At 35.7% G+C, this 24,843-nt stretch overlaps 2 protein-coding genes across 2 annotated transcripts in view; one reads left to right on the plus strand and one right to left on the minus strand.

Annotated features, from left to right (window-relative positions):
- Positions 1–230, minus strand: part of LOC309666350 (uncharacterized protein) — a 58,581-nt gene extending 58,351 nt beyond the window's left edge. Inside the window, exon 1 of the mRNA XM_082473704.1 lies at positions 114–230. The gene's annotated coding sequence lies outside the window, so the exon portion shown is untranslated. The remainder of the gene's footprint in view (positions 1–113) is intronic.
- Positions 1–24,843, plus strand: part of SHCBP1L (SHC binding and spindle associated 1 like) — a 70,890-nt gene that overhangs the window by 19,496 nt on the left and 26,551 nt on the right. The window contains exons 2-7 of the mRNA XM_082473106.1: positions 172–591; positions 2,122–2,271; positions 10,695–10,909; positions 11,836–11,922; positions 12,000–12,218; positions 22,446–22,551. Of these exons, the coding sequence (XP_082329232.1) occupies positions 172–591; positions 2,122–2,271; positions 10,695–10,909; positions 11,836–11,922; positions 12,000–12,218; positions 22,446–22,551 (1,197 nt within the window). The remainder of the gene's footprint in view (positions 1–171; positions 592–2,121; positions 2,272–10,694; positions 10,910–11,835; positions 11,923–11,999; positions 12,219–22,445; positions 22,552–24,843) is intronic.

Genomic DNA, 24,843 nt, shown 5'->3' on the forward strand with positions numbered 1-24,843 from the left:
CTACCCACCTCCAAGCCCCAGAACCACCCGCGACACCCGGACCCGCGCCCACCACCCCATCCCCCAACTCCCTCCGGGCGGGCTCCCCTCGAGCCGCCGCGCTCGTTGCTCACCCATTGGCTCGCGCGATCCGGGCGGGAAAAGCGACTAACGGCTGCCGCTGGCCCGCAGGGTGCTGAGGAGATGGCGTCGGGATCCAGAGCCACGGTGCCTGAAGACTCGGACCGAACCGTCAGCCCCGGCCGGCGAGGCGAGAAGGCTGTCTCCGCGCTCACCGGGGACTCGGTGGAGGCGGGGACCCTGAAGAGCGCCGCGTCTGCCGTGCGGTCGGTGGTGGCCTCCCCTCGCCCCGTGAAGGGGAAAGCCGGCCGGGAGGCGGCCCAGCGGCGGCTCCAGCTCCTGCCGGGCTCTCAGGCCGAGGGCCGGGGACAGGGGCCCGAGGAGGAGGAAGAGGAGCCCCTTCTCTCAGTGCCGGAGGAGGATGACGGGAAGGCGCAGCCACTGCCCCCAGTCTGCGTGTCCGCCATGAGGGGGATGTGGCGGGAGGAGAAGGTGGCGCTGTATTGCGACGAAGTGCTGCAGGGCTGCAAGGTGAGGAGAAGGAGAAGAAAACGGACGGGAATCCAGCACCGAGGGACTCGGGGCCTCCTCCTATGCTGACGGGTGTACAGAGGGCACAAAGAAACCCTGCGTTTCAAAAAGTAAATTTACTCCACACTTCCAGGGCTTCCACCTTGTTAGAGGTTCCCAGGCCCTGTTAAAGGAGTTCCAATTCGATTTTCCTTCAAACAGATCACACAGTGTTTTCTGGTTTTCTGAGAGGTTATCAGTGCCCAGGTGTGCATCTTTGTGTTTTCGTTAACAATCTGTGCCCAAGCATAAGGATAAGATTACTTAGCCTTGACTTTTACACTACAATAACTCAAAACATTTACACTTTAAGGGTGGTTCCCAGCCATCAGTCTAGGATGTGGAATGAGGTTTTGTAAAGAAGATACATACCTGGTAACACTGAATAGAGCAAATATTGTTTTTTCTAACCTGTTTTTTTTTTTTTTTAAGTTATAGCAGAAGAATTTGTGTACAAGGATTTCATTGCACCGATGTTTATAAAATTTAAAAACTAGAAACTAAATTTCCAACTATGGGGGCTGTAAAGAACTTGTGGTGGCTTCATGTAATGGAAAATCATGCAGCTGTAAAAATTATGTTTTCAGAAACTATAGATATGCTTATGCTATAATGTTAAGGAAAAAAAATCAGAAGACAAAACATATGCTTCATATGTATGGATGAATATATGCGTAGAAAAAAGACTGGAAGGCAATGCACCAAAATATCAACAATGGTTATTCTGGCTGTCAGGATTAGGGGTGGTTTTTGTTTTCCTTATATTATCTGTACTTTGCAGATTTTCTGTAGGTTAACCATATTTTATAATCAGAAGAAAAATTTTAAAAATACTGTTACCATAAAACTAGAATGGTATTTAATGATATTTGATATTCAGGGTTGGAGAAGGCTAGACCTCTTAAAGGCAATTGAAAAACATTTATATAAATCACAGTGTCATTAATCAGTCAGGGTCTAATGACTGAGTTTCAAAATAGTTTAGATTATCATCCTGAGGTCGCTGAATTGAAATGTAGAAAATCAAATGGGCAGATATTTCTTGAATGCTTAATATGCTCATTTGTTTTATAGAGTGGATTTCTATTTTAAATTTTTATGTACTGAATAAATTTTAAATAAAGTCAATAAATCTTTAAAGTTCAGAAAAAATCATTACTAAGTTTTTTAACATGATAACTATGTTTTTATATGTATAATTACAGTATACTTTTTGCTCAGTGGATTAATAAAACAAATTACTTAAAACATAATAAGTAGATGTCTCGTCTCTGAATTACTCTATTGAGTGAATAGATCTCTTTTAAATTTATTTTAATTTTTTAATGTTTCTATTTTCCATTAAATATAGATTCAGTTAAAAGTCTATTATTTCCCAGGTTTTTCATTATTTAAGGGTATATTCGTTTCATATTTAAATAGAAATCAGTAAAACTATATATAAATCTATAATTTCATATATTTATATGTATCTATTTTTTCTTTTGCTAGGCAGAAGATGCTGATGATGCTATGAGTAAATACCTATCAGAAAAATTAAAGTTGAAAGGCACATGGCTTGGAGTCTGGAAAACTAATCCTGAGTTATTCTTTGTGAAATATGAAGAAGCTTCTATTTCTTTTGTTGGTATACTGGTTGAGGTAAATAATTTTCACCTGATCCGTGTTCTCTGAGTGAAATTATCAGTTCTTTTTAAGACCAAAATGTAACCTTATTAATTTGAGGCTTTGATACTTAAACAAAGGTTGACAAAAGTTTACGTCTATTTTAAGTTTCTAAGCAAATTAATAGTGTAAAAAGAAGGTAAGGAGGGATATTAGCACCCATTTACCTATAAACAGTTGTCATTAAATCAAATCTAGTAGTATTACATAATATTTATTAGCCTAGTTTCAATTGCTCAAATAACAAAAAAATAACTAAAGTGCATTTCTTAAAATTTAGTAACTCAGGCTTTAATTAACTTGGGCCTTTTTTCCCCGTCATTTCTCTTTAATCTTCATTTATCTGAATTATGAGGTTTAGTTACATTAGGAAAGAAAAAAATAGATCAGAAAACTATTGGTAAAATTTGAAATATTTTCCTGTGAAAAGTGCCCTTTTAGTATAATACATCCACTTCCAAACCTTCAGCTGATACAATTTTGCTTTTATAGGTCTATACGTTAAATATTGTAGCATATTTGACATCATAAATTCGATTCCCTTAAAGGTTAATTATCCTTGTATAGAAATCAATATTTACAATCACAAATGGTACCCCTGTTTCAGATAGATATTTCAAATCTGTGGTTTCGGTGACAAGAAAAATTTATCTTTGAAACTCATTACATTGCACACTGCCTGAAAACAGTTCAATTCTGTGTTATATGGAAAAGTAAATTAGTGGTATTTTTACAGTAAAGGATGGCATATTTTCAGTCATAGATGCTACAAAAGAATATGAAAGTCTTGGGATTAATTTTCTAATAATACTCTATTTTTAGTGGTTCTTTGAGGTTTGACCAACTTCAGATTTTGAGTAGATTTTGCCTAGAACTTTCATAACTTCTTTGGACTTTTTTCATGTGGATAAAATAAGAGGAGGTGGACTCTATAGTATCTTAAAAATTTTTTTTAACAGTATAAGTTTGGGTTTTTTCAGTCAAGTTTTATGAGGAAGTCCCACATATACAACATATTAAAGTGGAACATTTCTGATTGAAATGAGGGATGGTATCATAGCAATTGCTTGGCTTCTCTCTCAACATCACATGATAGCCCCTACATTCCATAAAACTTTTCAAGATCCCTAAAGTTACATGGAAACTCACTGGATTAGGTTATCCAAAAATTCTGTCAAGCTCTAAGATTTTACATCAATATATTTGCTCTCTTCCCTATTCCAAAAATAACAAACAAGATTACACATAATTAGATTGCTTTAAAATCCTCTAGGAAATGCTAAGGTACTTTAAACATTAGAAAGATGGGAAGAAAAGCGAGAACAGAAGAAAAGCAGAATAATGTATTGGCAGATTCTAATTCTTTGCATTACAAGGCATTGAGACTAGCTCTTGGGACCTCTTAAGATTGTGCTGCACAATTCAGATTTGGTGGTTTTGTCTGCCTCTACTTCTTTAGTCTTACTTGGATTGAAATATCAACAGTGCTATATAATGCTCCTTGTTCTGAAGTCACAATAATTTATTCCTATGGACCTCAATCTCTGGCTTTAGCTTTAGATGCTATATTAGGTTTTCTATTGCTGCTGCAACAAATTACCACAAATTTGGTGGCTTAATATAAATTTGTTATTTTACAATTCTATAGGAAAGAAATCTGACATGGGACTAATTGGGCTAAAATCAAGGAGTAGACAGGGCTCATTCCTTTCTGGAAGCTCTAGGGGAAAATCTGTTTCCTTGTCTTTTCCAGCCTTTATAAGGTACCTGCATTCCATGACTTGTGGCCCCCTTTATCCATTTTCAAAGTCCTTCTCACACTATCTCTCCGGTTCCCTACAGTTTAGAAAGGTGCTTCCATTTTAAAAGACTCATGATTAGAATGAGCCCAACTGGGTAATCCAAGAGAACTTCCCCATCTCAATTCCTTAACCGTAATTACATCTGCAAAGTCCCTGTTGCCTTGTAAAGTAATATATTCACAGGTTCTAAGTATTAGGGGACCATTTGAGGGCCATTATTCTGCCTAATACAGAGCCATACAACAAAGAAAAAAAGCTTGGAAATATAATATTTGATTGGAAGGAAATCTAGCATATCCTTCATCTTTGTTACAAAGTGGGCCAAATATTAAGGAAACTTTTTTATAACCTCTGTAGAAAGCAATTTGGTAAAATATATTAAGAACTTTAAAACAGTTTATTTGTTGTAAGTCAGTTATTTCTCAATAAAGCTGGAAGAAATAAAAATAGTAATAAATAAATAGACCCCACTGCACAGAAAAATAAATAAAAATTAAAATTAAAATGTTCATTTTATTTCTAGAAATTCATTCTATAGAAATCATAAATGTAGAAAAAGATTTATGTATTTAAGGTAATCAAGTGATATTTATAAAATTAAAAATTGGGAAGACCATAAAAGTTTAATAATAGGATACAGATCAAATAAATGATAATATATTCATAAGATAGAATATCATGTAGTTATAAAACTTATGATTACCAAAAAACTCTTAATGATTTAGAACGTGCTCATTGTGTACATAAAGTAAAACAGAAGACACAAAACTAAATATACAGTATGATCCAACGAAGTACATAGGAATAAAACAGGAAGATAAAGAGCAAAAGGTTAACAATGGTTATCTCTGATGACAGAATTTTGGTTGAGTTTTAAAAATTTTGTAAAAAAAGCATGTCTAGTCACCATCAATAAGATTTCTTGGACAACATGCTTTAAAATTTTGTTTATATCCCTTGATGAAGGCTTAGAGAATCTTTAATTTGCAGATGTTTAAGGGAATTCTCAGTGGATTCTGGAAATTGGTTATTTACCTGATTCTGCTATATCATAGTTGTAAAGAGGAAATAGTAACTTTGAGCTGTGCTCAATATTCACAGCTTGCATCGTGGCTATTTCCACACACTCCCAACTCCAGTAATAGGCTCGTTGGTTCTAAAGCCTGTTTTAAAACTTGGTGATGTCTAGACCTGCTGGACAGCTTTTGGGATCTCCCTCCATCATCATCGTAGAAAGTTCTTTCATCATTCTCTTGTGTAAATAACCTATTTCCCCAAATTCCTTTTTTCTTAGTTTATTCTCTCATTTTGGCCAAGGATCTTATCCTAATAGCTTCATGGGTAAGGACACAAAGTAGATAAAATTTCTATGATACTGTGTGCTTGAAAATATCTTTACAGATCTTCAAGTTTATTTGACAGATTAACTGGGTACACAAATTCTAGGTTTGATTTCATGCCCAGAATTTGTAAAATTCTATTCCATTGTCTTCAAACTTCCAGTGTTGCTGGTTGAGAATCCAGTGTCACTGATTCTTTGATGATATATATATATATATCTCTATATAAATATATATATAGATATAAAATATATGTATATATTTTTGTGGCTGTGTTGAGCCTTCATTGCTGCATGTGGGCTTTCTCTAGTTGCAGTGAGCAGGGGCTACTCTTCGTTATGGTGCGCAGGCTTCTCATTGCAGTGGCTTCTCTTGTTGTGGAGCAACAGGCTCTAGGCTTGCGGGCTTCAGTAGTTGCGGTGCGTGGGCTCAGCAGTTGTGGCTCGCGGGCTCTAGAGTGCAGGCTCAGTAGTTGTGGCACATGGGCTTAGGTGCTCTGTGGCATGTGGGATCTTCCTGGACCAGCACTCGAACCCGTGTCCCCTGCATTGGCAGGCGGACTCTTAACCACTGTGCCACTAGGGAAGTCCAGATGATATATTTTTTTCTGTCTGAAAACTTGTAGTATCTTCTCTTATAGTATTGTCCCCAGAGCCCTCCACCAAAATGATAGCAAAGGAATTTTTTAAAAGGTACCCAAGGACAAGAGATAGAAAAGGAGACAATAGCAACACAATTTAGAAGGTGTAAAACATATAAATAAATGACAACTGACTTAGTAGAGCTAAGAAAGTTGAATTCTGTTTACAGCAGGGAAAGCCAAAGGAAAAAAAAAACCACATGATTTACACTGAATAACTCCAAAGGCTTAGGAATTGACTGTACTTAGAACTTGAACTGGGTTGAAGATGGAGCTTGAATTCAAGAAGAATTGCTTGAAAGCTATTTAAGAAACAGAGACTTCCCTTCCAGGAAGATGGAGTAGACAAACTTTTCCCTATTCTTCCTATCAAGTACAGCTAAAAACCCTGGATTATATGTATAAATAAACATAAGACTCTGAAAGTTGGAGAGAAGGCAGATTGTCTAGGGACCTTGTGACACAAGGAACGACATGATGATGAGTTCTCTGGGCTTTGCTTCATATATCCTAGACTGTGTACCAGAGGAGCTGGAAATCTGGAAACACCAACAGGTGTAGGAAAAAAAATAAAAAATTCCCCTCAAAAGCCTGCTTTCTCTAGTCAAAGTCAGGAAAGGGACAGCCAAACAATACAGAAAAAAAACTGCTGCCCTTCACTCCCATCTTGCAAGAAAAGACAAAGTGAAGAACCTACACTTCCACCCTTGCCAAGTTGTAACAAGGCACACTAACCCCACTCCCAGAGTGGTGTTAGAGAAGATCTAGTGGGAAGAAAATGGGGAGCTGGGTGATAAGGAACTTTCCCTGCCTCCCATGGTGTCAGTGTAGACTACATGGGAAGCCCAGACTACCACCCCCACTGGTAAAGGGACTCCTTCCACTCCCTGCAAGGATGGTGTCAGAAAAGGTCTAGTGAAGAATCAGAACTTTCACTACCACCCCCATGATGTTAGTGGAGACAATGTAGGGAGCAGTAATGAGGTGCTCTCCTCTCTCTCAGCCAGGGTGGTATCAGTGGAGGCCTAATAGAGAACCTGAACTCCCACCCCTGAATAGCAGTAATGAACAACCCCCTCACCCTCCAGTGTCAACAGAGGCTGAGCAGAGAATCTGGACTTCCATCCCCATCTGGCAGTAACAAAGCCCCTTTTCCATGCCAGATTGGTGTCAGAAGAGGACTGATAAAATAAAAGATTTAAATAAAATCAATACTCTCACAATGTAACACATAAGATGTCCAGGTTTTAATAGAAAATTACTTGTCATCACTCTCAATCACTTCCAAGACCCAGGAAGATCTCAACTTGAATGAGATAAACCAATAGACATCAACACTGAGATGACACAGATGTTAGAATGATCTGACAAGGATTTTAAAGCAGCCATCATAAAAATGCATCAATGAGCAATTACGAACACATGCGAAATGAAAAAATAGGTCTCGGCTATTTTTAGAAAGTAAGTAAATGAAAATATAAAGAAAATGAAATGAAAGATATAAAGGAAAACCAAAACAAAGTTTTAGAACTAAAACTAAAAAATATATAGTAACTGCAATTAAAAACTCAGTGGATGTGCTCAACAACAGAATGAAGACAGAGGAAACAATCAGTAAACTTGAAGGTAGAATAATAGAAATGACCTAACTGAACACCTGAGAGAAAATAGATGAAAAAAACCCCTAAAACCAAAAAACAAACAAACAAATAATGGAGCCTCAGGGCCATGTTAGACTATAACAATTCATGTCTTCAGAGTCCTAGAAGAAAAGATTGGGCTGAAAAAAATATTCAAAGAAATAATGGCTGAAATTCCCCTAATTTAGCAAAAGACATAAACCTACAGATTTAAGAAGCTGGCTTGAGAAGCATGGTTAAAGATGGGAGTATCCCACTGAAAAAAAGATTGTGATACTTCATTGGTACTGAATGTTAGGATCCTCTGCCTTCTACCCTGATTCTCCTTCTATAACACAGGCAGCTAAGGCATATGCCTCTAGGCATTAGAGTTGAAAGATTCTTCTATGATCAGTTCAAAAGAAAAGATCTAAAGATACTGATATATGAAGTTCCCGTGGAAAGAGCCTGGGCAGAACATCTTACAGTGGATCCATAGTAGACTTGTTCCACACAGACCTTCCAATTACCTTTATAGTGCTCAACTCTTAAATATGAGCAGACAGCCAAGGGTCACCAGACATTTGAGGAAACTTTAATATCAAAACAGTGGTTAAAACAGCAGAAAAGAAGACATTTGGAAGAAACAGATGACAGGGAGAAGAAAAACACACACACATATATAAAACTATTAATATTCTCAGAAAGAAGAGACAAGCTAAAGCATTCATGAAACAAGAACTGGATCCTGTATGATGGGAAAATTCCAAGAAAGAAAGAGAGCTTTTGGAAAATAAAAATACAACAGTAAGTGAAAAACTGAATAGAAGGATTAGAAGCATTGGAAGATAAAGTGGAGTAAAATCTCCCATAAAGTAGAGCTGAAGGACTAAGAAATGGAAAGGAAAGAGAGGAGAGTAATTAGGGGATTGGGTCCAACATCCAATTAAATGTTCTAGAGAGAGAAAAGGAAGGAGGGAGGGAGGAAAGGAAGAGGAGAAGGAGAGAGAGAGAGAAATAGGAAGAGGAGAAAACAAGAACAACAGACAGAGGAAAGAAAATTGTCAAGTTGTGAAAGTTTCCTAGAACAAAAGGACATGAATTTCTAGATTGAAAAGGCCCACTGAATGTCTAGCACATAGTGAAATTTGAGAACACGAGGGCCGAAGAGAAGGTTGAGCAGGATTACAGAGAGAAAAACAATAAGTTCATATAAATGATCAAGAGGCAGAATAGCATTGGACTTCTCAAAAGTAAGTTCTTAACTTTAAAAGGCTATGTAAGGGCTTCCCTGGTGGCGCAGTGGTTGAGAATCTGCCTGCCAATGCAGGGGACACGGGTTCGAGCCCTGGTCTGGGAAGATCCCACATGCCACGGAGCAACTGGGCCCGTGAGCCACAATTACTGAGCCTGCGCGTCTGGAGCCTGTGCTCTGCAACAAGAGAGGCCGCGATGGTGAGAGGCCCGTGCACCGCGATGAAGAGTGGTCCCCACTTGCCACAACTAGAGAAAGCTCTCGCACAGAAACGAAGACCCAACACAGCCATAAATAAATAAATAAAAAAAGAACGTGAATTTCTTAAAAAAAAAAGAAAAAAAAGACCTGGGACCATGTCTCAAAACAAAAAAACAAAAAAAAAAAGGCTATGTAAGTATATTGTCAACAAAAGTGATATCCTAACCTAGAATTCTATACCCAGTCACACTATCAGTTAAGTAAAAGAGTAGAAAAAATTTTCTCTTTTCAAGGATGTCATATAGTATACAGCCTTTTCAGGTTGGTTTCTTTCACTTAGTAATATGCATTTAAGGTTCCTCCATGTCCTTTCATGGCTTGATGGCTCATTCCTTTTTAGCACTGAATAATATTCCATTTCCTGGATGTACCACAGTTTATTTATCCATTCATCTACTGAAGGGCATCTTGGTTGTGTCCAAGTTTTGGCAGTTATGAATAAAGCTGCTATAAGTAGCATTAGGTAAATAAAATCTACTTAAAAATAAACAATTTTATTGGAGATGTACTTGAAAATGTTTAAAATTGATTATTGGAAGTGTATTTTTTTTCAGCTTTATTGAGGTATAACTAACAAAATTGTAGGATAGGGTGTATAACATGATGATTTTATATATATATATGTATATATACCCATATACATTGTGAAAGGATTCCCTTCATCAAGTTAATTAACATATCCATCACCTCACATATTTGCCACCCCCCCTTATTTGGTGAAAACATTTAAGTTCTCTCTTAGGAAATTTCAAATATATACTACAGTGTTGTCAACTATAGTCACTATGCTATTTATTAGATCCTCAGACCTTATTCACCTTATAGCTGAAAGTTTGTACCCTTTTACCAACTTGTGTAATTTTAAATTTTGTGTTAATACTTAGCATAATTTATTAATTTTTAAAGCTACTGTCAACTCAGTGGTTCTCAAGCACTGATTTTCAGACGTGCTGGAGGTTATCACTCTATTGTGGTGAAATGAGACAAGTAAGCACAATATAGTGTGTTGTTTATGAAGCTAAATTTATTCAACCTAAGGACTTTACCTTTTTTTTTCAGGACTTCATTTTTTGATTATGTCCAGTCTACTTTTTTTGGTACTTTATTAGCCTTTCTTTTAAAAATAATGTAATATAGATAGTAGGATTTTTAAAAACATACTTTTATGGCAAAATTAGTCCAAAAACTTTTTTTAATACTACTGTTTTATAAAATCCCAAAGTCTGGCAACTCAAACTTAGAAATAATGTGGGAGATAGGCAATTCCTCTCATGAACCTTAAAATTAATGTTGTTTAAGAATTAGTTTGAAAAATTGTGTTGATATTTTATTCACTATTGATCTATTATTATTATGTATGTTGATTGTTAGAGAAGTCATAAAAATTTAAAAGAAGAAATTTTATGAGTAGGTCATATTTGAGAAAGAATTCTTGTGGTTTACTTTCATTTATAATTACAAATTTTATCATATTTATCTTAGGTAACTTGTAAACTACGCCAAAGCCCATCATCTTGTTTCAAAGTTACTGTTTCTGTTGCTGAGCCCTTTTCTTCTAACATTGCAAATATTCCAAGGGATTTGGTCGATGAGATTTTGGAAGAACTAGAGCATAGTGTGCCTCTCTTGGAAGTGTACCCTGTTGAAGGCCAAGATTCTGATTTACATGATATTGCTTTGGCCTTGGAAGTTGTAAGGTATTAGAGGTTTTTTTCTTCTGAAAGTTCAAGTTCTCATATTCAAAAAGTTAATTTAATATGTAAGTCTTGTTCATATAGGCACTTTATTTAACTTTTACTCACTGCTGAATTCAATTTTTCTATTTTTAATGAACATACTTGTAACTTTTACTTAAAACATTCTCTGTTGTGGAAGTAATATATATGGGCAGTAAGCTTGCTGTTTTTTGATCTTGCATTTTACAAAAATTGAATTTTAAACAGTTCTAGAGATAAGTAATGCTAAATTCTAGGGAATTCCCTGGCAGTTGAGTGGTTAGGACTCAGCGCTTTCATTGCTGGGGCCCAGGTTCAATCCCTGGTCGGGGAACTAAGATTGGGGCAGCTGCACGGCGCAGCCAAAAAAAAACCAAAATCCAAAAAACAAAACCACTAAATTCTGTTCATATTTAAGCATCTTAAATATATTAGATTTCATTTTTCACATTTAAAGGCATTACAAATACCTGATGTCATCATCCCCATTGTGACTGCTTCTTACAAGTTGATACAATTTGAGAGAAGCTATACATAAGCATAATACAGAATATTGGGGGCATGTTTTTGTTTTCCTAATGCTCCCCCCAGTATAAAAATATGATGATATCTCAAGTATTATTTCTTTGGTAAACAAAATCATAGCCACAATCTGTGAAATGTGGAACATGAATTTTACAATCCCACTTCAAGAAACATTATCTTATCTGTAGTAACTTGAAATAGAATGCAGATCATCTAATGTATAAAGTTTTACTTTTAATATTAGTTCACTGAAAGATCATTTTGAAATATTTTTCTTAACAATTAAGATTCATATAAAGATATCTGACATCAGAATGTCTTTTTAATTCTAAACATGTACTGGCTGATTTTGATCACTGTCATCTCAATTTGATTTATCATAGGTTTTTTTATGACTTTCTTTGGAGGGACTGGGATGATGAAGAAAGTTGTGAGAATTATACTGCTTTGATTGAAGAAAGAATTAATTTGTAAGTATAGTTAAATAGTTAAAAACATTCATCACATTATGTAAGATAAACATTGTAACTATACCGATACTTTTCAGGTGGTGTGATATACAAGATGGAACAATACCTGGTCCTATTGCACAACGTTTCAAAAAAACTTTGGAGAAGTATAAAAACAAGCGAATTGAGCTCATTGAGTATCAGAGCAATATTAAAGAAGATCCATCTGCAGCAGAGGCTGTTGAATGCTGGAAAAAGTACTATGAGATAGTAATGCTCTGCGGATTATTGAAAATGTGGGAAGATTTACGCCTCAGGTAATAATTTGTTCTATTTTAAATGGAAACAAAAAGATTGCATGGTCATTCTTTTATCATATCACTTGTCATATATGTTACCCTAATTGAAATAGATTATAAAAGTAGATGTCCAATTTATAAGCACAGGTGCAACTACCAATATTGGAAAATTATTTTTATATTAGCTGAATTCACTGAAATAATTGTTTTGGGTTTTTTTGATGAAAAAAACTCATAAATCTAGTCCTTTCCTTACCTTTCTTCTTTACCCTCTTAATTTTGGCCAAAGCATAAGAAAAGAGTAAGTAGATGTCATCCACATATAAAATGAAAAGTAGAGAGAGAGTTGACTAATTTGGCTGCCTCACAATTTCTTTTCTATCCAAAATAAGTTGATAAGTTTTTTTGATGTTAAATAAAATAATGCAGATTTAACCGGCATCATTCTCCAGAATACTTCAGAATGTATTAAAATGTTTTTACATTACTATGCAGTAAAGTATATATTTCTGTCTTTGTTTGAAATAAAGGGGAAAGAGGAATTCTTGCACATGACCCCAAAATTAATGGAAAATCTTGATTGGAGCCAAAGGACTTTTGGCTGTTTCATACTAAGTTGTTAAGCTCCTTCCTTTGTGTTCCACCTTTACTCATTCTTTGCCTTAGGAATTCTGAGCCATATTTTACTTGTCTAACAATTAATTATTAGCCTAAATATTTTCTTTTTCTATTTTCTTTCAAGTTTGACCTTTTTTTAAAAAAAAAAAATTATTTATTTGGTTGTGCCGGGTCTTAGTTGCGGCATGCAAACTCTTAGTTGTAGTGCACATGTGGGATCTAGTTCCCTGACCAGGGATTGAACCCAGGCCCCTGCATTGGGAGCGTGGAGTCTTAACCACTGCACCACCAGGGAAGTCCCCAAGTTTGCCCTTTTTAAAAATCACTAAGAATCTCATTCTAGTGCCCATTTTTGATGTTTCATTGTTATTGGGATTCCTGTGTAACAAAACCTTAGGATTACTTTGGGGAATCAATATAGATAAGATTTTTGAAATCCACTTATCTAGAAATCCAGATTCAATGAAAGTTGAATTTTAATACAAGTTATCATCACTAGACTTTATATTCTAATGGTATAGGGCAACACAGAGTCCTCTCATCTTAAAAGTTATAATCACAGAGAATCTTATTCCAGGGGTGGTGGAGTGAGTTAATTGGTCAAACCCTTCCATAGATAGCAATTATAATATCTGGCAAAATATATTAAAAGTCTCCAAATATTTTAAGGCACTATGAAATGACCAAAAGCAGCAGCAACCAGAAAAGTTTATCCTTGGAATGGGTAAGAAATGGGAACTTTTGGCATTCTGGTCTGAGTGTCATCACCAGTTCTCATAGCCCAGGCAGCAAAAAAAATGGCATCTTACTTTCAAGGTGACAAAAGACAGTGCTGGCAGAGCAGCTGGAAATTTAGTTGGGATAGTCTGAAAGTGAGAGAGCTGCAAAAGGAGTGAGACCCAAAATTTGAGCATAAACTCTGCTCAGATCATTGGCTGTCCACTAAACTTTGCTAGCAATGGCAGGGGAGAGAAATCTGGGAACTCTGCTAAATAAGGAAGTATAAGAGCAAAACATGGAAGTTGAGAGAACTGAGCAGAGATGTCAGCTGCTACATACCTCAAGGAAAACGTTTTGCATTTTGAGGCCAGGCAAGTTAACTGCCTGCTAAAATACAAGACTAACAATCCTCAGAAGAACATAACACAGAGTTACCAGAATATATTATCCAAAATCTCCAGTGTTCAACCCAAAATTAATAGATATGCAAAGAAACCAGAAATTTAGATCTATCCTCAGGAAAAAAAGAAGTTAATAGAATCTGATTTTGGGTGGGCCCAGATGTTAGATTTGTCAGACAAAGACTTCAAAGCAGCTGTTATAACTATATCAGAGAACTAAAGGAAAGCATAGCGTTAATAAGTATACAGAGAATCTCAACAGAGAAATGAAAACTATAAAATAGAACCAAGGATTTCCAGATTCAGCTCTGACATGCAAAGAGCTTGTGAGTTATCATTCCTATCCTTACAACAAGAAAAAAGCTGAACAAACTTGAAAATTACTTTCTTGGAACCATCAGAGAACTGAGGTCACAGGACAAACTGCCACCCTGAAATCTGGAGAAAGGTAAGAGTCACAGCTAAGATCTGCTTACCTTGAACAGAACCCACTAGAGCCATAAATTGTAAAAGACTTAAATGGTGATTTTGATAGATTGCTGGAGGCTGAATGTTAACGAGGATGAGAGAAACTCCTGGGGAGCTGCAGCTCTTAGGGAGACCCCATACCTTTGTGGGGTTTTACCTCCAGGAGTCTCACTATGTTCTCAGGTGAAAAGCCAAGAAAGATCCCATTATGACTGTGGCAGGGTGAAGGGAAAAGTAACCATTGTGAAATATACCCCAAGCATTCTCCATAACAAAGATCTATTCTCCAGGGGAAAAGACTTTACCAGAGCTTTTTCCCACCGAGAGGAAGGGCATTTCCCTGACTCTAGCCCCATCTAGCCTTCTTGTCTGGGGAAAGAGGGGACTAAGAAACACTTGTGAAGGTCACAGTTTGGCGATATAGACTCAGTAAAAGCCTGATAATCAATCATAAGAATATAGAACACTTCCTCTCTGCCAAAACTTGAAACCATACCAACAGTATTCCAGTATAATAACTGGATTATAGTTAAAAGAGCTGTAAGACACAGACTCTTCCAAGACTAGTTTTAAAGGAAGCCCAAAGATATATAGAGGAGACAGAAATATGGAAACTACAGGAATTTGAAGCCTCTGACACCTAATGCTACAACAAACAAGTACAGGCTACCTCCTGGTTAGATTAATATAAAACCTCACACTAAAAGCCTATCTACCTCACTTCCTATTAGCCAATACATCATGCATAGGTTTCAACAAAAAATTATAACATATGCTAAAAGGCAAGAAAAAACTAAGTCTGAAGAAGGAAAGCAAGCATCAGAACCAGACTCAAGTATGATTTTGGAATTAGCCAAACAGGAAATTTAAAATAGCTATGATTGGGACTTCCCTGGCAGTCCAGTGGTTAGGACTGCGTGCTTCCACTGCAGGGGGCACAGGTTCAATCCCTGGTCAGGGAACTAAGATCCCGCATGCCATGCAGTACAGCCAAAAAAAAAAAAAAAAAGCTATGATTAATATGTTAAGGACTTTAATGGAAAAAAGTACACAACCTGCAAGAACAGATGGATAATGTAAGCAGAAGATGGAATCTGTAAGAAATTAAAAGATCATGCTAGAAATCAAAGACACTGTAAATAGAAATGAAGAATACCTTTGAAGGGCTCACCAGTAGTGGGACACAACTGAGGAAAGAATCAGAAAGCTTGAAGATATGTCAATTGCATTGTCTCAAACTGAAATGCAAAGAGAAAAAATAATGAAAAAACAACAAAACATCCAAAAACTGTGGAACAGTTTCAAAGAATGTAGCATATGTGTAATTGGAATACCAGAAGAGAAAAAGGAAATGCAGCAGAAAAAAAATTTAAATTAATAATGGTGAAGTTTTTCCAAATTAAATGCAGACGCCAAACCACAGATTCAGGAAGCTTAGAGAACACCAAGCAGGTTAAATACCCCAAAATTGTATAAATAGGCATATTATATTTAAACTGAAGAAAACCACAGATAAAGAAAAAATCTTGAAAGAAGCCTAGGGGGGTAAGGAAACCCTACCTATAGGTGAACAAGAATGAGAAATACAATGGGCTCCTTATAAGAAACCATGTAAACAAGATAATAGTGGAGTGAAGTATTCAAAGTGTTGAAAGAAAACCACCATCCTAGAATTCTGTGTCTGGTGAAATTATCCTTCAAAAGTGAAGGGGAATAGCTTCCTTAGACCAAAAAAAAAAAAAAAGAAGAAGAGCAAACTAACAAAAACCAAAGGAATTTGTCACCAATAGATTGACCTTGCAAGAAAGGCTAAAGGAAGTTCTTCAGGGAGAAGAAAAATTATTAAAGGTCAGAAACTCAGATCTACTTATACAAAACAAGAGCTTTGGAGGAGGAATAAATGAAGGTAAAATCTTTTCTTTTTCTTATTCTCAATAGATCTCTATCAATCTAAAAGATAACTATTTAAAGTAATAGTATTCATGATGGTATTGGGTGGTAATTGTGTATGGATTGGTTAAATAAGTGACAGTAATATCATAAGGGATGGGAGGGGAGAAATGGGAATACTCTGTTAAAAGGTACCTGTACTGTACATGAAGTAGTATAGTGTTATTTGATGGTGGACTTAGTTTAAAATGTATATTGCCATCTATAGGGCAAACACTAAAAAAACTTTTTAAAATAATTGATATGTTAAGAGGGAAGATAAAATGGAATCACTAAATGCTCAACTAAAACTAGAGGAGGCAAAAAAGGAGGTACAACAAATAGAAAACTGTTGCAAGTGTAGTAGATATTAATTTAACGATATCAATAATTACTTTATTTTTTAAAATATTTATTTTTATTTATTTGGCTGCGCTGCGTCTTAGTTGTGGCACGCGGGATCTTTTTAGTTGTGGCACACGGGGTCTTTAGTTGCAGCATGTGACCTCTTAGTTGCAGCGTGTGGGATCTAGTTCCCTGACCTAGCATTGAACCCAGGCCCCCGGCATTGGGAGCACGGAGTCTTAGCCACTGGATCACCAGGGAAGTCCCTCAATAATTACTTTAAATGTGACTGATCTAAATACATAAATCAAAAGATAAGAGATTGTCAAAGTGGATGAAAAGACAAGATTCAACCATATGTCATCTACAAGAAACCCACTTTAAACATAAAGGCTAGAAATGTTCAAAGGAAAAGGTTAGAGAAAGATACTTCATGCTAACACAACCATTAAAAAGCTGGAGTAGCTATATTAATTTCAGACAAAGTAGGCTTTCAGAACCAGTAAAATTATCAGGAATTGCATAATGATAAATGGTTTGATTTTCCAAGAAGACATGGCAATCCTTAATGTGTGTATGCACCCAACAACAGAGAATCAAAGTATGTGAGGCAAAAACTGATAGAAATGCAAGGACAAATAGACAAATCCACTATTATAGTTGGAGACTTCAGCATTCCTTTTTCAATAGTTGATAGATCAAGCAATAATAATAATAGATCTAGAGGAGAATTCCTCTTATTGAAAAAGAACATTACAAAAACTCTACAGCTAACAACATCATACTCACTGGTGAGAAACTGTATGCTTTCCTTCTAGGAATAAGGCAAGAATATTTTCTCTAATCACTTCTATTCACCATCATACTAGAAGTCTTAGATAGTGCAATAGGACAAGAAATATAAATGAAAGGTATACAGGCTGGGAAGGAATAAATAAAACTCTTTACAGATGACATGGCTGTCTACATAGAAAATCCGAAATAACAACCACAATAACAAAAAAGTCTGGAACAAAAAATGAGTATAGCAAGTTCACAGGATGCAAGGTTAATATTCAAAAGTCAATTTCTTCCACCCCAATGTTCATAGCAACATTATTTATAATAGCCAAGATATGTAAGCAACCTAAGTCCATATAGATTCAATGGAATAGTACTCAGCCATATAAAGAATGAAATTTTGCAATTTGCAACAATATGGATGGACCTGGGGGTATTATACTTAGTGAAATAAGTCAGACAGAGAAAAACAAATACTGTCTGTTATCACTTGTGTGTGGAATATAAAAAATAAAACAAACTGGTGACTATAACAAAAAAGAAAACAAACCTACAGATATAGAGAGCAAACTAGTGGTTACCAGTGGGGAGAGGAAAAGGGGGAGACACAAGATAGGGGTAGGGGATTAAGAGGTACACACTACTATGTATAAAATAAATAAGCTACAAGGATATATTGTACAGCACAGGGAATATAGCCAATATCTTATAATAACTATAAGTGAAGTATAATCTATAAAAATTTTGAATCATGTTGTACACCTGAAACTAATATAATATTGTAAATCAATAAACCTCAATGAAAAAGTCAATTGCTTCCTTATATACTAGGAACAATTTAGAATTCTAAAAAATACCACTTACAGTAGAGCCAAAAAAATGAAATACTTAGGTATAAATCTAACAAAATATGTATAGGATCTATATGTGAAAAACTATAAAACTATGATGACAGAAAAGAAAAGGTGATGTAAATAAATGAAGAGATATTCCATGTTCATGGATTGGAAGACTCAGTGTTGTTAAGATGTCAGTTCTTTCCAACTTGATCTATAGATTCAATGCAATCCTAATGAAAATCCCAGCAAGCTATTCTGTAGATACCAACTACTTCTAAAATTTGTATGGAAAGGCAACAGCCTAAGATAGCCAACACAGTACCAAAGAAGAATAAAGTGGGAGTACTCATACTACCCAATTTTAAGGTTTACTATAAAGCTACAGTAATCAGAGGAGCATGGTATTGGTGAAGGAATAGACATATAGATCAATGGAACAGAATAGAGAGTCCATAAATGGATCTACACAAATATAGTTGACTGATTTTTGACAAAGGAAATTAAATAGAGAAAGGATATTCTTTTCAACAAATGGTGTTAGAATAATTGAGTGTCCTTGTGCAAAAACATGAACTTAGACACAGACCTTACACCTTTCACAAAAAATTAACTCACAGTGATCCGTAGACCTAAATGTAAACAAACTAAGACTTCTAGAATAAAACAGGAGAAAATCTATGTGACTTTGGGTTTGGCAATGAGTTTTTATATACAACACCAAAAGTATGATCCATGAGAGAAAAAGATGATGAATTAGACTTCATTAAAATGAAAAACTTCTGCTCCTGTGAAAGACACTGTTAAGGGAATGAAAAGATTAGCCATAGATTTGGAGAAAATATTTGCAAAACACATATCTTATAAAAGATTTGTATCTAGGGGAATTCCCTGGCAGTCCAGTGGTTAGGACTCTGTGCTTCCACTGCAGTGGGCACGGGTTTAATACCTGGTCAGGAACTAAGATCCTGCATGGTGTGTGGTGTGGCCAAAAAAAAAAAGAGACATATCTAATATATAGATAGATAGATACAGATAGATCTCTTAAAATTCATTCATAAGTAGCAAATAACCCAATTAAAAATGGGAAAAGGACTTAAACAGACACCTTACCAAAGAAAATATATAGATGGTAAATGGTAAATAAGCATATAAAAAGATGCTCAAGGGACTTCCCTGGTGGCACAGTGGTTAAGAATCTGCCTGCAAATGCAGGGGACACAGGTTCAATCCCTGGTCCGGGAAGATCTCACATGCCACGGAGCAACTAAGCCCGTGTGCCACAACTACTGATCCTGCACTCTAGAGCCTGTGAGCCACAAATACTGAGCCCGCGTGCCACAACTACTGAAGCTTGCGCACCCAGAGCCCATGCTCCACAACAAGAGAAGCCACCATGAGAAGCCCGCGCACCGCAGCAAAGAGTAGACCCCGCTCGCCGCGACTAGAGAAAGCCCACACGCAGCAATGAAGACCCAACACAGCCAAAAATCAATAAATCAATAAATTAAAAAAAGATGCTCAACATCATTTGTCATTAGGGAATTACAAATTAAAATGAGATCTCATTATAACCTATTAGAATGGCTAAATAAACAAAACAGAGCAAAAACCTGACAATACCAATTGCTGACAAGGATGTGGAGCAATAGGAACTCTCATTATTTATGGGAATACAGAGTAGTACAGCCTCTTTTGAAGATGGTTTGATAGTTTCTTAAAAGCTAAACTTATTCAAACCATTGGTATTTACCCAAATAAGTTGAAAATATGAAAATATGAACAGAAATAAAAAGGATTATTAAGGAATAGTATGAGCAATTATATGCCAACAAATTAGATAACCTAGATCAAATGGACACAATCTACCAAAACTGACTCAAACAGAAACAGAAAATTTGAATGGACCTAAAGCAAGTAGGGAGATTGAATTAGCAAATTTAAAAACTATCCACAAAGAAAAGCCAAGGACCAGATATCTTCACTGGTGAATTCTACCAAACATTTAAAGAAGAATTAACACCAATTTTTTTTTTTTTTTACAAACTCTTCCAGAAAATAAAAAGAGAAGGGAACACCTCCCCAACTCATCCTATGAGGCCACTATCAATCACCCTGATACTAAAACTATAGAAAGACATAACAAGAAAACTACATAAACTATCCCATATAAATATAGATGCAAAATCCTCAGTAATGCTTTAACAAACTGAGTCTAGCAACATATAAAAAGGATCATGCATTATGACAAGTGGAGTTTATCCCAGGGGTGCAAGGTTGGTTTAACATATGAAAATAAATCAATGTAATGCACAAAAAAGCCATATTATCATCTCAATTGTTATAGAAAAATCATTTGACAAAATTCAACACTCTTTCACGATAAAAATTCTCAAAAAGTTTGGAATAGCATGGATCTTTCTCAACCTGTTTGAGACCATCTATGAAAAACCTATAATTAACATCATACTCACTGATGAAAGAATGGATATTTCCCCACCTAAGATCAGGAACAAGACAAGGATGTCCATTCTTGTATTCAATCATACTAGAGTTTCTAGCCAGAGCGGTAGGCAAGAAAAAGAAATAAAAGTCATCCAGATCAGAAAGGGAAAAGTAAAATTATCTGTACTTGCAGATGACATGCTTGTATATAGAAAATCCTATAATGAAATACTGTTCCATGCTATAAAGAAATAAATTGCTGATACACAAAATAACATGATGGATCTCAAAATAGTCTGACTGAAAAAAGCCAGACACAAGAGAGTACATAGCATATTCCATTTTAAAATTCCATTAAAAAATTCCAAGAAAGGGAAATCTATGACAGAAAGCAGATCAGTGGTTTTCTGGGAGTGGGTGTGGAGGATTGACTGCAAAGATGCATGAAGGAACTTATCAGTATGATGGGAATGTTCTGTATCTTTATTATGATTGAGTTAAATGGGTGTATACATTTGTGAAACCTCATAGAATGGTTCATTTAAAATGAGTGTCTGTTATGTAAATTATACCTTAATAAAGGTATAATTTTAAAAATCACATATACCTTTAATTTCAAAACTAGGATTGTATGATGAACTACTTATTTCCTGCATGTAAGATGCTTTACTCTTTGAGCAACTAGTAATTAGCTATACGGTGAAAAAAATGTATGAGTAGTTCTCTCAAAATCAAAACCAATTGCTTAAATAGGTATAAAAATGCTGAATGGGTTTGATTTTGAAATGTTAAATGAAACTTTTGCTTTGGAGGACATTGCTAGTATCTTAAAATTCAAAATTTAATAATTGGTGTCATAAATTCTTAGAAACAGTTTTCTGAAATTTTAAGCTTTACAAAAATATTAACAATTGAAATATAAGCTGAAAAATATTGGTATTAATGCTGCATCCCATTAGCATCAAGCAATAATCAAAGTGCTGCAGAGAACCCAAAAGATTACACCTAAGGAGACTACTGGTAAATATGTTGAAAAAGGAGTATCCCTTTTGGCTGACAGTAATGGTAAAAGTTATACTCAATTTTTTTTTTTCTTTCTTTTGATGACACTTAAATGATTGATAGGAAACAGGAACTGTAAAGAAAAGCAGAAAGAAGAGAAAGAATGGAATTAACTAAAAGTGCTGAACATCAAACAGTTAAAAAGCAATGAAGAGGGAAGCTAGAATTGTTCTGCTGGGAGGCCAGCAGCCAACTATATCTATGGAGAACTTAACCTTTGAAACAAAAACAATCTGTTAAATGAACATAGTATCTCAAATTAGGCATGTCCCCAAACATTCTTATACCTCAGTATCACAGACATAACCTATCGCTGCTTCAAGTGTCTACAATTCAGTGGATTATGAAAGTACAATCAAGAAAATTTCTACTGTATTGAAAAGTTGAGATGACTGTAGTGGGTTGCATGCAGATTTTCATTAAAATGAAAAGATTTTAGAATTCAAAGGTTTAAACACTCAGTTATCTAAAAGATTTCAATTGTTCCATTGCTCTCAAGTTGCTCATTGCTCTCAAGAAGCTTAAAATTAGTGAAACCTATTTCTCAAAGATGCTTAGTACCAAGTTTTAATTTTCTAAGTAAGTATATGTTGAGTCTTTTTCATGTTAATTTAATCATAAATAAATGTTTTCAACTTCAGAGTTCATGGGCCTTTCTTTCCAAGAATTCTGAGGCGTAGGAAAGGAAAAAGAGACTTTGGAAAGACTATAACACATATCGTAGCAAAAGTGATGACTACTGACATGGTAAGAAATACACTGTTATTATTTGTTCATTTATATAGCTGCATATAATCAGAAAAGAAGCTCTTTGAAGGTTGGATTCTTATCTGACAGTAATGCCTTATTTCCTCCATTACGTCCAGCTCAGAGATTGGCAATTAATAGGTACTAAATAAATATATGTCAGCAACTATTTACAGAGTACTAGTCTTGTTGCCAGGTGCTATGCTAGTAGCTACGGGAGACAAATATGAGAAATACTGCATTTGAGGGAGATAACGGTTTTGAACCAGACCCACAGTCTTGTTTCTTCCATACATTTGACAAGTTTGAATTATGGTGGAGATATGGACAAGTAAATAGGCTATTACAATTACAACACAAAATGATAAATGCTATGATAGGAGTATGTACAGAAGGCATATAAGATGCGTACATAAGCCAGAGTTAGGAGTTCTGGCAGTGCTGGCTGGAAAAAATAACCAGATGAAACCTGAAGGATGAGTGTAAATTTAACCAGCCCAAGAGGGGAAAGTGTTCTAAGTCACAGTAAATATTTCTATCTCATTTGACCTCTCAGTAGCATTTCACAGCTCTCTCCTTGGAATACTCTTTTTCACTGTCTTCTGTTACAATACTTTGCTGGTTTCAGTCACTCTAGTTTTTTTATCCTTCTGTCCTCTAAATGCTTGGAACTTATTTTTCTGCACTATAATATCCCTAAGTGATTTATCTGATCTCTTCCCATGACTTCAGTTATATACACTGATAATCTAAAATGTGTATTCACAGCCCACATTTTCGTTCTGAGCCCCAAACCTATATGTCTAGCTGCCTATTACTCATCACCCCTTGATTACCTCATGAGTACTTCAACTCAGATGTCCACGATTAAATTCATGATCTTATCCATTGACTTGTTTATATTCTAGAGTTCTCTGTTTCAGTAAATGGCACCACTGTCTACCCAGTTGATAATTACAATCTTCTGAGAGTTAGCCTAATCCTATCCCTCATCACCTTCATGTACCCTCTTTTATTCCTCATTAATACCATATCCTGGTGTACACCATGTTGTTTCAGAGAGCTACTGCACATCCTTTAGGTCTCAATTTAAATGTCATTTCCGTAGAAAAAGGCTTTCTCAACCTTTCAGAATACATTATACTACATATTCCCATGTACCCTGCACTTTCCCTTATTGGCACTTTTCCTTATCATGACTGTATTAAATACTTTTGTGGCTATCTATTGCATGTCTGTCTCTTTTACTAGAATATGAGCTTCTTGAGAGCAAGGGGTGTATGTTTACCATTCATCCAATCACCTAGCATGATGCTTAGCACGAGGTAGGTGCTGAGCATTTTTTGTTGAATTAGTAAATGAGTGCATGTTTGACAAGAGAGTATGGGGTATATGTGAACAACTAAAAGAAGTCCAGCAAGGATGGTGTTAAATACCTAGGAGGAGAGTGGTTAGAGATAAAGCTGGACTACTAGACTGGTCTTATCTGCTATTCTACCCATTTTTATTATTTTCAACAAAATTTAACTTTCCTTTGATTTGCTTATTAGATCAGATTTTCAATAACATTAATTATTCCACCAATTATATTTGTAAATATCTGTTAAAACATCATTGTAAAGTAAGGTATAGATTTTGCTTTTATCTCCAGCCTTTTAAAATATTTTTATTTTTACTTACCATTTTTTTGGTTTTGAATCTGTTTTTGGCTTTATTTTCCTATATGGCAGTAAGAAATTTCTTTGATTTTTATTCAGTGCTTTGCAACCCTGTCTTCATTTGTGTAAGTAAATATCCATGAACTTCAGAGGACAGGATAATGAGAGGAAGGCTACTCTGAGAAGGCAGTATCATCAACTTCCACTTTGCTTAGATCTTTGATTTTAGATTTACCTTTGAGGTTGACAAAATATTTTAATTTGACGGTAGTCGCAGCTATGTACATAAGCCTTTAACAATTTTCTCAACTTTGAAGATTCTTTACTTGGTGTTTTTCCTCCTCTGTACTCTCTCCTTAAACAGTTTTATCCATGCCCATCATCTTTATGCTGGTGATCTTCACAAGTAGTATAGCAAAAAGGCATGGACTTTGTAGTCAGGTAAATAGCCTGTCTTGGGCAAGCTGCCTAACCTCTGAACCTCAATTTCTATTTGCAGAGTGCTTTAAAAAGAGAAAAAACTGTGCACTGTGCTGATGAGGAGGATGATCTCTGGAGCCAAACTGCCTGGATTCAGATTCTGGCTTTGGCACTTACTACTTATGTGATTTTCAACAAGTTATTTACCCATTTG

Source organism: Balaenoptera physalus (genome assembly GCF_965194825.1).
Source record: "Balaenoptera physalus genome assembly, chromosome: 1".
Lineage (NCBI taxonomy): Eukaryota > Metazoa > Chordata > Mammalia > Artiodactyla > Balaenopteridae > Balaenoptera > Balaenoptera physalus.